The sequence below is a fragment of the Populus nigra genome, chromosome 13 (assembly GCF_951802175.1).
Source record: "Populus nigra chromosome 13, ddPopNigr1.1, whole genome shotgun sequence".
NCBI lineage: Eukaryota > Viridiplantae > Streptophyta > Magnoliopsida > Malpighiales > Salicaceae > Populus > Populus nigra.
The window spans coordinates 15,749,674-15,767,104 of NC_084864.1; the positions used below are offsets into that span (position 1 = coordinate 15,749,674).

The 17,431-nt window shown below is 35.8% G+C and overlaps 2 protein-coding genes across 4 annotated transcripts; one reads left to right on the forward strand and one right to left on the reverse strand.

Moving 5' to 3' along the window:
- Positions 1-565: 565 nt before the first annotated feature.
- On the reverse strand, positions 566-8,383 carry LOC133671225 (uncharacterized). Of its 2 annotated transcripts, XM_062091910.1 has the most exons (6): positions 8,022-8,383; positions 5,882-5,982; positions 2,552-5,621; positions 2,355-2,459; positions 2,002-2,176; positions 566-1,041 (listed from the first exon to the last, which is right to left on the reverse strand). In XM_062091910.1, exons 3-6 carry the CDS (start codon positions 5,506-5,508, stop codon positions 826-828), a joined length of 3,453 nt encoding a protein of 1,150 aa, XP_061947894.1. In that variant the 5' UTR covers positions 5,509-5,621; positions 5,882-5,982; positions 8,022-8,383; the 3' UTR covers positions 566-825. The 2 variants fall into 2 exon arrangements, with proteins under 2 accessions (XP_061947894.1, XP_061947895.1); XM_062091911.1 differs by lacking the exon at positions 8,022-8,383 and having other exon boundaries at positions 5,882-7,989.
- A 6,159-nt stretch (positions 8,384-14,542) lies between these two features.
- LOC133671166 (protein NRT1/ PTR FAMILY 5.8-like) lies at positions 14,543-17,060 on the forward strand. Of its 2 annotated transcripts, XM_062091822.1 has the most exons (4): positions 14,543-14,978; positions 15,119-15,333; positions 15,543-16,051; positions 16,140-17,060. In XM_062091822.1, exons 1-4 carry the CDS (start codon positions 14,924-14,926, stop codon positions 16,981-16,983), a joined length of 1,623 nt encoding a protein of 540 aa, XP_061947806.1. In that variant the 5' UTR covers positions 14,543-14,923; the 3' UTR covers positions 16,984-17,060. The 2 variants fall into 2 exon arrangements, with proteins under 2 accessions (XP_061947806.1, XP_061947807.1); XM_062091823.1 differs by lacking the exon at positions 14,543-14,978 and having other exon boundaries at positions 15,154-15,293.
- The last annotated feature ends 371 nt before the right edge of the window (positions 17,061-17,431 follow it).

Here is a 17,431-nt window from a genome sequence, read left to right on the forward strand (position 1 = left end):
ACGGAATTGACAACCTTGGTTGACAGTAAAGACGGAAAAACGGAGATAGTTAGGATAGTTGCTGTTTTTTTATTTTAAAATAATAAAAATTCACTTAAAAATATTTATATAAAAAAACATATTTATTTTTATCTGCATTTTTTTCTCATTCAATACTAACCAAGCCCAGCCTAGGTGTTTGTAACATCTTCAAGCAAGGGAAAAGGTACAAGAGAAGCTAGACTGCCCACTAAAGTTCTCTCTGGATTAGAAGAATGCGTGTCCTGAGACGTCTGCTTCGGAAGTACAAAGAAAAAAAAAAGATGGACAAGCACGTGTACCATGACACGTACATTAAGGGGAAGGGTAATGTCTCAAGGAACAAGAGAGTTCCAATGGAGAGTATTCACAAGTCTAGGGCTGAGAAAGCAAGAGAGAAGACATTGTCTGACAAGTTTGAGGCTAAGAGAGCGAAGAACATGGCAAGCACAAGGACCAGGAAGAGGGAAAGTTAATTCAAAGTATGTTATAAATCCATTAGGACTAGGGTGCGATTCCATTCACTCACTCTTGGCACGCATGAAACTTTCAAGAACTTCAACTAAAACTGAAACAAATATTTCCAGAAGTTTAACAAACAACTAGAATATTTACAGCAAGTTTAACAAACAACTAGATCAGTAATCAGCACTACAGGATTTCCTAAGAAGAAACTGGAATTCATGCCAAGAGGCATATGCTACACGGATGGAACTAGATTAGCAGCTTTATCTCATATGCTACATGGATGGAGCTAGATCGGTAACCATAAGAGACTACTACTCCGGAGAGTGGCAACCTCAAAATCTATGGAAGTGAATATCGTCCCCTAGAAAGAAAGAACTCGTAATCAGGATGTCTGTTTATGGATGTCTGATTTCCCTTGTTTACTACAGCTCTGGCAATAAGAGATGCTGTCTCCCCAAGGGTTCTCAACCGCTCCTTCAGAATTACAGAAGGGTTCGAAATTGGTGTTCCTGCTGCCTGGTTTACACTGTGCCGCAGCTGGAACCAGCATTCACCCTGTTCACTCAGCACACAAAGCACATTTGGGTCAAGAGCATAAATGGAATGGGTACACATACACACCCACCCACCCCACACACAAGAACAGCCACTAATCAAAGATCAAAGCCAAGTTATAACACTTTTGGAAGCTTTTCCACTATTTAAGATTATTCCAACTGCATTTGACCTCTGTACAGTAAGAGTTGAAAGCTTTGCTACTGAATAATTTTAACCATTCAAAGAACACACAAATGACATTTTCAAAGTGTGTATTACACAGACACCCAATGAATTTAAAAGAGAAAAACTGTTTAACTCTTTAATATTTTGTTGCCTGTAAAATGGTTAATTCAAAAACAAGAGCTGGAAAGATAAGAAACTTTTACATGTATTTTCCACATGGAGAAGCATAGCGATGAATAAGAAGCCTATCAATAGGCTAAAACACTTCCAAAGAAGCCAATAATATAATAAGAGGACTGAACATGCAAGGAGATCCCATCTAGACATTCAAAACGGATCATGGACTCTCATCAATCATTAAGCTTAACATCTATCATAATTAAAGAACAATATCTTAAGGTTTATCATATTTAGGTGGACAACATAACATGCATAACATCCAAAAAAAAATTTGCTGAAGAAATGGGACACCAAATCAATAAATAACAGGCTTACCTTGGTAATAAAAATATAAATTAAAATAAAAGTTGATGATGATTCAGTTTTTTATCCCATGCATTGCATATGCTGCATAAGCTGAATGAAATCATCTTTGAAATCATCACTTCTTAGTCATTTAACACTTGCTTAAGCAATAAGCAATTGGGATTTGCCAGTGGACAAGGAAGTTTAAAGTGGAGAAACGAAATAGAGACAACCCACTTCCACATTCAATTCAATGAAGTTTATTAGCATCATAACAATCACACCATTACGCAATGAAGTTTATAGAAGAACATCATTTATAACTACCTGAGCATTGTAACTCTGAAGTCCCACAACTGGAGAAACTATATATGCATCCTTACTCGCATAATCAACTTCAGCACTTTTATGAACCAAATGGCCAAGTGAATGGTAAGTCAAAAATGCAGCTCGAAAGTGGCCATCTGGTATCCTATATATAGGATACCATGCCACCGAGTACCTGAAAAAATATCACATAACACATCTATAACACGCCTATAAAATTTCTCTTGGCATGATTCAGTTATATAACAAGCTTCAATCCTATTAATGCACAGAATGACATTCAAGCTAGTCCTTTGTTTCATAACCAAAATGAAAAATGTGAGGCTAATTCTAGAACTAGTTTTGTTACCAACCAGGATCTGGGGTGCAAGTCATGGAGATTCAGAGAGGCCAAATTAGTTGGGTCCCCATACATTTTGTAACGAGAAGACGCATCACCTCTAGCAAGCTCTTGTATCCTGAAATTAACATAATCAGTATGGAGATCCATCTGAAAGCTCCAGTAATATGTTAACTACAACTTCGAATAAGAGGTAAAAAGAGTACTTACTTCTCATATAATGGTCGTCTTTGCTGAGGTTGTTCCGATTCAAAGTATTCAAAGAGTAACTCTGCACCATCAGAACATGTCAAGTTAACTGATTGAGCTACAGCTGTGGTGCGAGGCTGAGGAATCAGTAGAGAAAATATTGGAAGACAACCAACATTAGAGTTCTCTGATGATTCACTAGCCTTATATGTATCAGAAATTTCATGATCAGGAGCACTGTTCTTATTGTTTATGGGTTGACTTGAATGGTTTTTGAACAATTGAACTGCTGATAAAAAGGGAACAAAATAGCCATGAAATGAAAAATGATCAAAGCTCCCGCTATTTGAATTCTCACATTCTTCTGCCCTTACTTCCAAACCATAATTCCCATGTTCTTCATACCACTTCCAGATGCATCCCAATGGGATATTTGGTATCTCATGTCTGCATAGTGATGCACCAACAAGCCGGTCATCTAAACAAGTCTGGCAGCATGATAAACTGGGAAAATTAATAACTGGAGACGATAAATGAAGAAATCTTTCAAACTCGGCAATTGGACCACCAGCGGCCATCTGAATAGCTTCAGATTCCATCTGTACCCTGCAAGTATCCTTCACAGCTTGTATTATCTTTATTGATTCGTCTTCAAAAGCTGAAAATTGTTGATAAGAGGATTCGCTAGTTAAAGCATCAGCTGCTACATGCTTCTTGTTGAGCTCATCCATCCAAAGAGTAGAGTTCTTCAACTTTTGAATGCGGTCATCTTCTTGGGGAAAACAAACTGCATTTCCTGAATCCTGGCACGTGCCTAACATCAATGAAGAAACAAGGTCTTGAGAATCAAAATTGGCTTTGTCTTGAACATTTCTCAAGGTGAGATCTTCACCAGCTGGTCCATCAGAAGGATCAGGTGATGAATTACCAAATCTAGCAGAGGTGGTCAATTCAGGATCTTTTACCCCAATGGGTATCCACTTCTGCATTACTGTTCCAGAACTATGGTTTTGCTTACAGTACTCAGCAACTGTAACTTCTTTTTCCAGTTGGGGAACTTTATTAAAAAAAAGATGAGGAAGATAAACTGGAGGCACCTTAACCGCATGTTGCTCCAATGAGTTGCACAACTTTGCTGGCAAGCTACCTCCATTTTCTGTATGGCAATGTCTTGTGCTGGAAACAGTATCACAAGTACTTTGAAGTGGCTGTAATGCATCTGGGGAAACTTGTGTGCTGTTAACTGATTCTGAATTCATGCATTCAACTCCGCTGGGATGGAATCCAGCAGTTAAACAACTATTCAGAGAATGAGTTCTTGAAATAGATTTCCCTCCTTTTTTATCATTCACTTGAGCTGTGAGATCAAATATTTCATGCTGTTGCACGCCAGTCTTTGCATGTGCATTCAAGATGGCCTTGTTGGAACTATAGCCCCTACCATGACATCTGTACTCTTGTTTGGAACCTGGACTATTTTTTCGTTTCAACTTCTTAGTAACCTTGTCTTTTGGCAGTTTTTTTCCCTCAGTTCTGGATGATGAATTTACATCAGAGAGAGTACAGTTCCCTTTAAGTGATGGACCCTCTTTCAAAGTCAAGTCAGACAGGAAGCACGCATGAGACATCTTCATTTTCGGGCTGCATTCATCTGCTGTGTCATTCCTCTGAACTTTTTTCCACACAGAATGGTTGTTTTCCTTACCTGTCCGGCCATGCAAATTTTCAAAACCTCCATATTTGTGGGCACTGGCACTACTCCTGGGCAATGTTTTTATTTGCTTGCCTTTTTTGCCTGACATAAGCAATTGTGCGTCACTGCAACTAAAATTTTGACCACGGTGCTTTGAGCCCTCAGTTTGGTGATAGGTATCTACAGCACCATTTAATGAATTTTTATGAGATAAAGACCCCTTTTTGGAATTGAAACCTGGTGCTTCTAAAACACTACCTCTGCTGCTACCTTCATGATATATTTTTACATGATGACTATCATTAGTGCCATCATCACTGTTTGAGCCGATAGATAAATAATCAAACACCAAGGAGGAATCAGAAGCATATGAGAAATCTTTGGATTGTGTATCATTGCAACAGCTGATCTGACTTGAGCACTGCACCCCAATGTCAGAGAGGGAAAATCCCTCTCCTTTTGTCTGTAAAGTGATTTCCAAATTAATCATCTGATGCTCCCCAGGAAAATTCTGAGCTATAGAAGGTATAATGGGCTCCACTGTAGCAACCTCAACAATGTTGGATGTGCAGATCGGCAATGCTTCCGAAGTGCTAATTATAGAATCAACCTCAAAATCATTCTGGCTACTGCTACCATCTGGCGATGAAACATCCAATGCTTCAAAAGTTTCCACTATAGCCACTTCATCAATGTTTGACATGCATATTGCTGGGGCTTCAGGACTGCTAAATCTAGTATCACCTTCAAAATCAATATGGTTACTGCTAGCATCTCTGAGTGAAACTTCTGGTGAAGTTGCAGAGCATGTTAGTTCATCTCCAAAATCATTATAACTACAGCCTTTGGAGGTTGAACTTCCTTGAGCGTACTCAGATAAAACTTCAGGTTCAGTGGAGCCAGTATCACTTGAAACTCTCTTGTTCTGTTTTCCCCTCCTCCTGGTTTTTGGTTTGCATTTTTTCTTTGCAGACTTGTCTACATTAGAACTATCAATACAAGCTTCACATGAACTAAGAGCATTACATCCTTTTGTGGTTGAATAATAGAAATCAGGGCAAGTGACAGAACTCTGGGATGCAGGATAGTCAGAGAGCTCATTTGATCTAGTTGCTTTATTGGAACCCTTATTTTGAGACTGATGCCATGCACCAGTTTCAAGAAACGCTCTGGTGCATGGCTTAATGGAATGAGGTACATCAGGTTGAGGCCCTCTCCGTGCTTTAGGTCGATCAGCCCTGAATGCATTCCTAGGTGGCATCGAAACTAGTTGCAAACCATCCATATTCACCTGAATTCCAGATCCAAACCAATTATGCTGATAGAAATGTTTCGCTTCCAGTGCAACAATCCCCCACTATTCATCCGATTTGAGCATAAGTGTTGTTAAGATAGCACCTATGGTAAATAAATAGACAAAAACCAATGTCAAATCATAACTGCATTAGCAGCCTATGCTCAATTAGCATGCTGCACCAAAATAGATAACCAAAGACTCAGGTGATGCAAGCACTCTAAGGAAAATGAGCAAAAAGATTAAAGTAAATGAAACAAGAATTGTCAGAACTTGCAACAAATTTTCTCATTGTTATTTATATATCCAAGGAATCTAACTCAAAATCCAGGCAGCGAAAGAGCCAGAATTGAGACATGTCTACCTTTAAGCTACTCGCAAAACTAGAAAGACCTGATTGCCCCCTTGATGAAAAGGAAGTTGACACCACTTGTCAGCAGGACCGGTGTCGTCTCTTTGCTCTACCTGAAAAACAAACACCTTTTACAAACATTGCTGCTCAAATTTAATGCTAAAAATATTGGAAACATAAGAAACAGCAGACAAGGTGCACATTTTATCATGATAGTGGAAATGCAGAAGTAACTAACAGAAATGAACTTGGATGTATCTTAAACCATGGTAACTAACAAAATTAAATTGGATATATCTTAAACTGCTATTACAAAAGGGGGAAAGGTTAGAATACTACAAAACCTATGTCACTGATCATGGAAGATGTCCTAGGAAATTATCATTCTCGTGGGTATGCTTGCATTATTAATTTTCACAGAAGGGTGCCTCTACCCCAAAACACAGACTGGCAGGTAATTGTAAGACAACCCTGTCAAACAAACCAGGCAAATAGCTCCATATTGAGGGCAGAAAGTTGCTTCACAAAGTGATTGCAGTAACTAGGTCCATGAATGTCCATCTAACATAATAAGAGGTAACAAGATGATGCAGCACAGCCAAAATCTGCGGCTCTATCTCTTTCTCCGTCTCTTAGAAGCACATATACATTAGACACTTTAATTTCTCTGTCACATCTGGTAGGCCAAAGGCTCATGATAAAAACTTACATTAGCGACCATGCAGCGTTTTCTAACTCTCAACCATGCAGTAAATGAAGCCATGCACCATTACCCCGTTTTAAACCCCATGGAAGGTTCCTTATTGATTATTTAACCCAACTCAGATTTACCATCTATCAACAATGTTTTGAGAATGCATTAACTACGAGATCGCATGATATCTAGGAATAGAATCTTATGTTTGTAACTTGCCAACAAATTTCCAATGGCAAACAATTTCACCTACCAAACAAGCCAAACAATCATTAACATAAAACCTAGAATTAAGAAGTTAATCAATTATGTACGACAAACAAAAAGTTGACAAATGATTTGCGAAACACGACAAGTAGGGGCTGCACAAGTCAAATTGATCATACAACAAATGGTAAGTTTACGATAACAACGTCAATTAAGAGAAACAAGACAATGTTTACCTAGTAAGTTAATCAATCCCATACACAAAAATAGAAAATTTCTCCACAGAAATGGCCACCTACCAGCTCATTCCGCTAAAAAGAAGCCAATTCTTCAAAACAACATAACACATGAATATTACATGATCAAACAGATGATTAAGGTTATCCAAATCTAATCAAAACCATGCCCATATCGTTTCACATTAACAACAACAGCAAGAACACCATGTGACTAAAAGCAAAACAAGATATACCATTTATAATGGTTAACTCCATTTATTTGAATCTACCACAAACAATAAAACATCTAGCTCAATAAAGGAAAATAACGGTGCACCAAAAAGGAAAAACTTGTAAATGCTCAGTGACTCCAATCCAATCATCTCAAAAATTAATTATGAGACCAGAAGACCTAACAAACAAGACAACGATTCTGTTGACAGTCAAACCCCATATTTCTTGTCTAAAACAAAACTAACAACATATGATCCATACCCCGAAAAAAAAAGGATAAAACCTAGAAGAACAAAGAACAACAAGAAATTGAAAAGGACAGTAAAACTCACCAGAAAAAAAAAAGAAAAAAAAAAGAAGTTTATGAAACTCATCTTGATCAAAACAAAAGCAATGAAAAAATCCAAAGAAAACCCACCAAAAAAAATAAAATAAAAATTAAGAATCAAAGAATTTAAAGCTGGTTACCAAATTTGACTAAAAGAGTCCCCAAAAAAATGTCTAAAAGTGAAAAAAATACAAAAGGGTGTCCCCCAAATATAGCAGTGAGATACAAAGACCAATAAAGATGAAGAGAGCAGTTACCACCACCACCACCACCACACAGGCAAGACCAGCTATACTTGTCAAGGATTTTACCATTTTTAGACCTTTATGTTTAAGAACAAAGAAGACCCGCCAATCCATACTCTTACTAATTAATATGTCTACAAATATTGATTATTAAATCACATTAATTAATATCTAAAATCATCTACACTAATGTTTTATCCTTTTTCTAAAGATAAAGAAAACAAACCAGACAGGGTCGCTTCGTGCTGCTGCTGCTGCTGCTTTCTTACTTCTTTTGTTGCTTTCAAGTTTCAACAGCTCTTTACCCTTTGCTGTCTGCTTTTTAAATTAAAATTTGTTTTATGCAAAGAGATGAGGGGCGAGGGATACGCTTTTGGTGCTTGGAATTTTTAAAGATGATTACTTTTACTTTGAAGAAAGGTGAGATCATTCATAGGAGTTATATTTATTGTTGGTGATCCTAGAGGAAAAAAAAAGCATTTAATAAGATTTATGATAACTTCAATAATACTTATGGAGATATAATTAAGGGTATTTTTAGCCTAAAAATCTACTACTACTACTACGACGTATGTTGGGGCATCCTTTGAGTATCGATACTTCAACCCTCTTATTGCAATGTATTTTTATCAGCATGTATTTTATAATATTGAATTATGCTAATTTTAAGTGTAGATTATTATTATTATTATTATTATTATTATTATTATTATTATTATTATTATTATTATATGGTGACTGGTCACCCAAAATAATGATTAGATGGGACCCTTATGTTGAGTCATTGTGAAAAAAGTTGAGTCCCTTATCATCATCGTGTATCTTTTTTGTCAATTCATGGCGCGTATAAATCAAAATAAAAAAAATATAACAGCAAGTGATGTTTGTTTACGCGATTTAAATTATATTTAAAAAACAATATTATATAAAAAATAATTTGTAACGCAGCAAACCATGTAAATAATAATTGATCTAGTTAAATACAATTAACCTAAATTAATTAGATCTAGTTAAATTCAATTAATCTATATAAAAATCATTTATCATCATGTATCTTTTAATGTATCATTTTATGTAGTGAGTCAATTTGTCCATTTAGAATCTTATCTAAATTAATTTTTATATTAAATTAAATAATAGTTGATTTAATTAAATACAATTAACCTAGTCAAATTTAATTAAATTAATTAAATAAAATGATATTTGATTTGATTTTTTAATTTTTTTCTAAAATAATGTCGCTTCTACTTTTTTTTTCCTTTTAAAGAAAAGAAATTTAATATAAAGTTGTTTTGAGTTAATTGAAAGATTGGCTCGTATAATTTCGTGAACCGGATCTTGACGTGGAAGAGTTTTATAATCCGAATCTTTATTTGTTTCGGAGGAGATTTTGAAAAGGAGCACACGTGCATGGCATCTTCTGTCTGGGAATCCATCCCTCATCTTTAAGAAGTCAACTGTGCAGAATAATAATAATAATAATAATAATATAGAAATAAATTCCTTCCCTTAGGCCCTAAATTCCCAGGGAGAGGGCGATGTCTTGAGGGACTCATCAGTGCCCAAGAAGAGCCATTGATTTGAAGCAGTGATAATTCATTCAGCTCAGCTCTGCCATGCATGCTTTCTAGGTGGCATCATATTTCAGCTTTGAATACACGTGTGTGTGTCTGTGTGTCTGTGTGGGCTATCTTTTATTCTATGACTGCATCATTGCGTACTTAATAAAAGGTCGCAGGAGCCATTGAATTGAGTGTCTGCTTGGTAGGTGCCACCTTAGAGTAATTTTATGTTGCTTAAATATTAGTTATTTTCTGTGTTTATTTTAAAGAAATAAAAATATATAATTAGGATAAATAAATTTTAGGTGAGAATATTGTTGTTATTTTTGGTGAGCTGCTGATTTTATATTATCTCTTTTTTTGTATTTTTTTTGTCTTAAAAATATCTAATAAGATATTATTAATTATTTTTTTAATATTATTTAAAATTAAGTCATGTTAAAACAACTTCTATTCGATTTTATTTTAAGATATTTAACCTAAATATTTAATTTATGATTAATCAATTGAGTGCCTATCTAATTAGGTGGATAGAAGTACACTTGGCAATTTAATCAAGTTAGGTGGATTCGGTTTGGATTGTTTTGGGTTCAGGTTGCATTTGAATTTGGGTTAGCATGCACATGACCATGACAACCACCCTAGTCTACTGGGTTTGGAGTCAAACCCATGAGTTTGAGTTTTTTAATAATAAGGAATTCAATTGTAATTATAAGATAATGTTTATACACGTGTGTCAAAATCATAAATAGCTCATATATAAATTTATGTATGGAAAATAACTAAATATACATTAATTATAAGATATTAAAAAAATAAAATCAATTTTTAACATCATAAATTTAAATAGTCATGAGTTGGTTTGTTGCACAGAGAAGAGTAAATCTGTCTTAATGGAGACTTAAATAAAATAATTCACATGAAAGTGAAAAGAATGATGATAAGTGAGACCTAATTTTTTGAATCTTTCAAAAATAATCTTTCTAGCAACATATTTGTTGGAAAAGTGGACTGAAGATTTTTGAGTCTCATCGTTTTTATTTGCATCACATATAATTTAGCAAGGAATTTTCAGATTCAAAGGTGAGCATACATGCATTTAGCAATGGTTGACCGCATTTCTAAAATCACAAAAATCGATATATAAAAGAAACTTAAAAAGATATCGGAAGCAAATTGCATTTTATTTTTTTTGTCATTTTGTTTTTTTAGGTTTGATCAGTTTCGGTTTTGATTTCGACTGCACGTCCAAACAACAATATAAACTCATAGATTCGAGAAGAACAAACCCTTTTTGCTCCGATAGGTTCCAACTCGAGACCTTGAAAAGGGGACATTGATGCCTGTTGAGCTACTGCTTGTGGTTACCTTTCAAGAATATTTCAACAGCCAAGACTTGGCGATGGCCTATAGTTTATGGTGTGAAAGCTTTTCTTTTTCGTGGCGGAAGCTTTGCTGATCTTATATTCTCATAAAGGCCGTTCTCCATGTCGGCCTTGTAATTCTTGCAATGGAACAATATTTACCTCTGAACTAAATTATGTTTTATATTGTAGCTATTTCTTACATAATTTCATGTGTGATGAGTTGTGCAATGCCACAAGCCCCAAAGTCTATGTATGAATTAGAAGGGTGGTAGGGGGTCTTTGGGATCGGCAAGGCATCATCAACTCTTAGGGTGACGAAGGTGGGCTTTAGGATCTCAGTAGTGGATCCTAAAGAAAAAAGGACCAAAAACGTAGTAATTAAATTTCAAATGAGACAAATGTATGCATTTCTGTTTATGATTCTATTATATATGTATTTTTCATTCTGGTATAGACATTACAACCTCCCTCTTTGAACCATTCCAAGGCAGTTTTGTTCTGCAGGAGCGGTAATTAAGATGAATTTAATTTGAGTGCTTGATCTTCAGCGATTAAATATTATTGAAAAGGAAAATCGAAAACGGCATGCATATATATACCATTGTTGGGATCCCGGGGCAACATGCGGTGACATCACTGGAATTGTTTTCTACTTGAGCAAAAAAGAGCTTGAAAGAGGGGCCAGCAGTACTTGATTTAGCCCGGTACGCAAGAGCTTCGAAGAGGGGTCGGGACTTGAAAGAACAGGTAGGATGAAAGCTTGGAAATAATCTGGCAACTTGTAATATCGACAAGCTTGAAATCGATTGGGAAGGACAAACAAAAACAAAAAGTAGGAGAAGCAATGAAGAAAGGAAGAAAATGTATGAAGCTAGAAGTCGATCCTAGCGTGCAATGGAACTTCCATATTAGATTTTGTTTATTAATGTTTAGGCACCCAAATCCTATGAACTTATGATGATGTTTTTTGTGCAGGATTAAGACAAGTTCGAAGCTGGAGTTTACCTAGGACATGCCACACTTACTGGTGAAACTGAAGCTGCTGGTACCAAGGATTCACTTGTCCAACAAGTTTGTCAGCTGATTGTTTGTAAGAAAAACAAGAACATGCATGGATGAATCTGGCAGCTTATTTTTGCGACAAATGGGCATAGATATGAACTCTTATCTGTACGCAACTTATTTTATGGAAACTCAAGAAGAGAGATAATTTCAGAAAAGCTTGTAAGAGGTGTATGATTCATCTATTTATAGCCTTACATAATAATAATCTAAGATGTAATCGAAGTTAATTAGATCATATCAGAATTACTCCTTAGATCCTAATCCTGTTAGCTTGTGTTTCTGACTTTCCATTGGACTTGTAACTCTGAAAATCCTTGGATCTCATCAACGTCATGGCACAAACCACTGCTTATTGGAGACTTAGACTATTTGCATTTCAGATTACTTAATGAAATAACCAGTAATATCTTTCTGAGTCAGAGAATATTAACCTTCATTGCTTGGTTATCTAGGGAGTCTTATTGCTTGAATATACTTCTAAGAGTAACGTCTCTTCAGATCATGACTGTACTCAATTTCCCTATGACAGATGCCATCAAGATCTTTGAAATAGCGTCGCGTATATCCAATCCAGAAAGCGTATCATCCCTGGCGGTGGAACTGAGAGCTGTTATTTGAAGCTACCCTGAAGGTGATTTGGATAATTACAGCTCAGGATTTTCTTAAAACTAAGATCATTGGTGTCCTTTTCCCTAAACGAATTCTGTAAATGTAGAATGACCATCGCCCTTGATTGATAAAGGGTTAACTACTGTACTTCAAATTTTTCATGGACTCTATCTACCCTGTCGCTACCCCACATCGCAGTGACCCTCCCTCTTTCCACAAAATCCAGAGGAAAGGAATCTTTTTGTGAAAAGGGGGGGAAGGTCCAATCTTAAGAAAAATGAGTCTCCTAATAGATAAGGATTCTAATCGGTGGAAAATAATTAACCCTAATCTAGTTTAGACAAATCATAACTCAGGACTCAACTGAGGAACTTAAGCCTGGCTGGCTGAGTGGCTGATTTTAGGAGTGGTTCTGCCACATAGAATGCCTCTTATTCCTGGACTTCTCTTCTCCTTTTCCTCGTAGGATTTTTCCTCTTTCTTCTAGTCCAATTCCCGCTAGGAAACTCCCTCAGGTTGCCGACTTATAGGTACTGGAAAACCCAATCCGCCAGGACTCCTGCACTGACTCTGTTGGGAATTCTGCCGTGCTTGCTGCTGTTTCCGCTTCCATAACTTTGCTGGGGATTTCTGCTGCTGCCTTTGCTTCTTCTCAGCCTGCTGGATAAGGATTCTTCAAGGTTGTCTTTTGAGCAAAATTCTTGTCCCACCATACGGTGAAATAAGCCTTTCCAATACCATAGAGGAAAATCATTATTCTTTAATTTTTTTTTTATTATCCATTATCTCTTCACCATTCATTTTTTTTCCAAAACTCAACTCAATTTAGTCCTGTCTATTTCTATTTGTTCTATCCTACGTAACATACCAAACACACTTTTAGTGGATAAAAAAAACACAGTAATTAAATTGCCAAATAAACTATCTCAAAGTGACTTTGACAGTGCTGGTGATTGATGCTAAAACATTGTATTAAAAACAATACATAATAAAATAAAGGAAATCTTACGAATATATATATTGATGGCGTCAAGTGGTGAGGTTTGTAAGCTATAATCTTCAGTTCTTTATGTATTAATCTGCTTATGTAGCATTTAAAACAGAAGGGAAGATTATATAAAATTGATCAGTGCATATATAATTATGATAAAGGGACATTAATTATATATAATCTCGTGTAACACGAAATCTCTACCCAATGATACCTCTTCTGATTCAGCCATACTTTCCCTGTTCCTCTGTTTGTTCACTGCAATATTAGCATTTGTTGAATTTAAATAAAGTGAAAGATTAAAATAAGTAATATATACATAAATATATTTAATTGAAAGGATAAAGATAAACATATAAAATAAATTTATCTCGGTCATAGTTTTGGAGTCTGTCATAGTTTCAGAGTAAATTTCTATCATTTCAAATATAAAGGGCATGTTTCTCCTGCTTTCACTGTCTTTTTATCTTATGTCCAGAAACAGTAACTAAACATTAGTGTTTAGGTGTAGATGCACAACCAATCAATATTCATTCAATATTAATTCAAATAATATATATATATAAGTTTTTCCTTGTATATTCATCATTCAATTAATCAAGCTTTCTAATTCATCATTGTTAAGTTATAAATTCAGAATTAGTGTAGAATTGTTTGAGATTTATATACAAATAAAATCTCAAATCCCAAGCTTGGATATGTTCATGAAAAACAACAACCCGATTCTATATGCATACCTCCCTATGATTAACTCATGAGGACTCCATTATTGGAGGAAAAAGCATCCCCACAACACCTCCTTTTTTCTTTCCTATCATGTTACGTTCTGTTCAACTCAGATTTTAAATTTGCTAGGAAGTGCCTCCTCCTGTTGAGTTCAGGAGCTCCACCTTGTTGTTCTTCCTCCACACCAACACGAATTATAACCCACTTCTGAAATACTCAATAAAAAACAAAAACACTTTGAAAATATTCAATGAAAATACCAAGTGGCAACAGTATCCAACACCAAGTGTTGAAACTGCCACGTATGGAAAACGTGGCAGCATATGAGAAACCATATCAAAAACAAAACAAACGTAAAGTTATAATGCATGTCGACATTTTCCATCTCTTGGTAATGCCTCTATGTCAGCATTCACAAACTTTTTTCTTGTTGAAAGTGTTATCATTGTAAGCATAGAAACATTGGGGATTGCAGTAGTGTTTATCGTGTCATATATGATAAAACAAGACCCGCCTGATCTTCTTTACGTTGCTCAAGAAAAGGAAAAAGGTTTCCAATAATGTAATGGTGTTCTAAAAGCCTCACAACTTGTGTCGATAGTTTGTGTTTCTCTGGATCTGAAATGGTATATTCTGTTCAGTGGAGTCGTCCTATTCTATATAGGATGTCAAAATCTGATGGGAGCTTAGTGGGATTGTAACAGGATTGAACGGATCCTAATAGGATTGCATGATCTTATTTTTTAATCAATCTGCATGATTGTATTAATCCTACCAACCCTGCAGCTTCATATCTATCTTCCTCATCATGGCCAGTGGGCAGAAACCAAAAGGGCTCAACAAGTCATGTTTTCTCCTCATAGGTTGTTATATTTTTATCTTCTTGATGAGTTCTTAGATTTTCCCTGATGAATAACTGATCAGTTTTATGCTAGAACATGAACAATCTGCTAGAAAGGATGTTAGTTGATTTGAATTCATTATGTTTTTTCCGTTTTGATAGTGATAGCTGGTATGGAAAGGTTTGCATTCAAAGGGGTGGCATCAAATTTGGTAACTTATCTTACAGATGTGGTTAAGATGAGCAACTCTGCTGCAGCCAAGACTGTTAATAATTGGTGTGGATTCACATCCATGTTACCACTTCTAGTTGCATCGCTTGCTGATTCATGGGATCGGTATTCCACCATTCTAACCTCTTCCTTTATTTATGTTGTGGTTAGTATTTTCTTTTTGTTTATTTTCTGCTTTTGAAATTCTGTGAGCTTACAGCAATTGGAAAATATTTTGGTGATCACAAGTCATACATAAATTCTTGATTATGATTAAGCTTACAGCAACTTGCCTCTGTAACTGTAGAGACAGTTTTTGGTTTATGATTTTCCATGGTAAATTTGCTTTTGTTCTTCTTAATTTGTTCTTTCTAGGGACTTGTGGCATTGACATCAACAGCATTGTCTTGGGCAAGGCATCCCACCAACAAAATAAGCTCCTCATACCTGTTTTGGTCGCTCTGTTTGATTTCTCTAGGGCAAGGTGGATATAACCCATCTTTACAAGCCTTTGGAGCAGATCAAATTGCGAACGATGATGAGCTGCCGAGAACAAAAGATGAGCAGAAATCAAATAAGAAGAGCTTATTCTTTCAGTGGTGGTATTTTGGGGTTTGTGGTGGCAGCCTTGCAGGTGTCACAGTCATGTCCTATATCCAAGACACATTTGGCTGGGTACTCGGATTTGCAATTCCTACAATCGCAATGGGAGCATCAATTTTACTGTTTTGGTGTGGAAGCAGAATTTATGCATACAAACAGGATGATGCCATCTCTGAGAGGCCTTCGCGGGACATAGTTCCATCCATTAAGGAAGCTCTGTCGAAATTGATGAATAGCAGAATCACCTTACCAAACAACAATCCTGGAGTTGTTGAGCTAGAGTAAGATTTCGTATTGTCAGTCAAAGTATTTTTGCTTTGAAATCTCCTCGAGTATTTATGTTAATGATACTCTTTTACTTGTTTATAGGCTTCAAGAAAAACCTCTTTGTCAGAATTCGGGCAATGCCAAGGGATTGAAGGAGGAACCCTGCAGTGGTATTAACTACCTAGTTGAAAATGGAAAAGTAGTATTAAGGCTTTTGCCGATATGGACGATGCTGCTAATGTTTGCAGTCATCTTTCAGCAGCCTGCCACATTCTTCACCAAACAGGGAATGACAATGAAGAGGAATGTAGGCAGCAGCTTCAAGATCCCACCAGCTACACTACAAAGTGCTATTACAGTTTCTATAATCCTCCTGATGCCATTTTATGATGCGTTGCTGATCCCATTTACTCGACTGATTACTCGCGACAAAAAGGGTATCAGTGTGACTCAAAGAATGGGTATCGGGATGGTACTGTCCATAATAGCCATGGTCATTGCTGCATTGGTTGAAACAAAAAGACTCGAAATCAGCAGAAAAATGGAAGTTCTTGATCCAAAATTGGAAACAGAAGTTCCATTAAGCATATTTTGGTTGCTGCCTCAGTACATTCTGCTTGGCATCTCTGACATCTTCACTGTTGTTGGGATGCAAGAGTTTTTCTATAGTGAAGTTCCTGTAAGAATGAGAACAATGGGAATTGCACTATACACTAGTGTATTTGGGGTGGGAAGCTTCTTGAGTGCCCTGTTGATTTCACTAGTAGAATATTTCACAAGCTCAAGAGGCAAAGGGCGGAGCTGGTTCTCTGATGACATGAGAGAAGCCCGTTTCGACAAATACTATTGGCTTCTAGCCTTGTTAAGTGTAATCAGCTTAGTGTTTTATGTTATTTTCTGCAAATGTTTTGTAAGCAGAAGCAGTGATTTGGATAATGAGAACTAGGCAAGGGGTAGAGCTGGTTCTCTGATGACATGATAGAAGCCCGACAAATATTATTGGCTTCTAGCTTTTTAAGTTTATATCTGTTTGTTTTTATATTTCAAGATTATTTTAATGTATTAATATTAAAAATAATTTTTAAAAATTAAAAATTATTATTATTTTAATAAATTTTCAACGTAAAAAATATTTTAAAAAATAATTATTATCCTAATCTAAAATATCCCGTTAATGTTTTATGCAGAACAGTGATTTGGATGATGAGAACTTGTAAGAGTAGAGGAAGGCTTGATTTGTAAATAAGTTGTTCTGGTACATCTTCTTCAGCTTCAATAATTTTTCTTTGAAAGAAGAACAAGTTAATGAAATTTCGAAGAAAATGAATTAATTGAACCCTAAACAAATAAAAAGGGTGTTCCAGTATATCTTCTTCTTCTTCTTCCTTTTTCAT

Coding starts and splice junctions, on each gene's coding strand:
- LOC133671225 (XM_062091910.1), bottom strand. CDS start 5,508: ATGGATGGTTTGCAACTAGTTTCGATGCCACCTAGGAATGCATTCAGG. Junction 2,177..2,354: donor GACTTGCACCCCAGATCCTG/GTTGGTAACAAA, acceptor ATATTTTTTCAG/GTACTCGGTGGCATGGTATC. Junction 1,042..2,001: donor TTCAGAGTTACAATGCTCAG/GTAGTTATAAAT, acceptor CTGAGTGAACAG/GGTGAATGCTGGTTCCAGCT.
- LOC133671166 (XM_062091822.1), top strand. CDS start 14,924: ATGGCCAGTGGGCAGAAACCAAAAGGGCTCAACAAGTCATGTTTTCTC. Junction 14,979..15,118: donor GTCATGTTTTCTCCTCATAG/GTTGTTATATTT, acceptor CCGTTTTGATAG/TGATAGCTGGTATGGAAAGG. Junction 15,334..15,542: donor CTTCCTTTATTTATGTTGTG/GTTAGTATTTTC, acceptor TGTTCTTTCTAG/GGACTTGTGGCATTGACATC.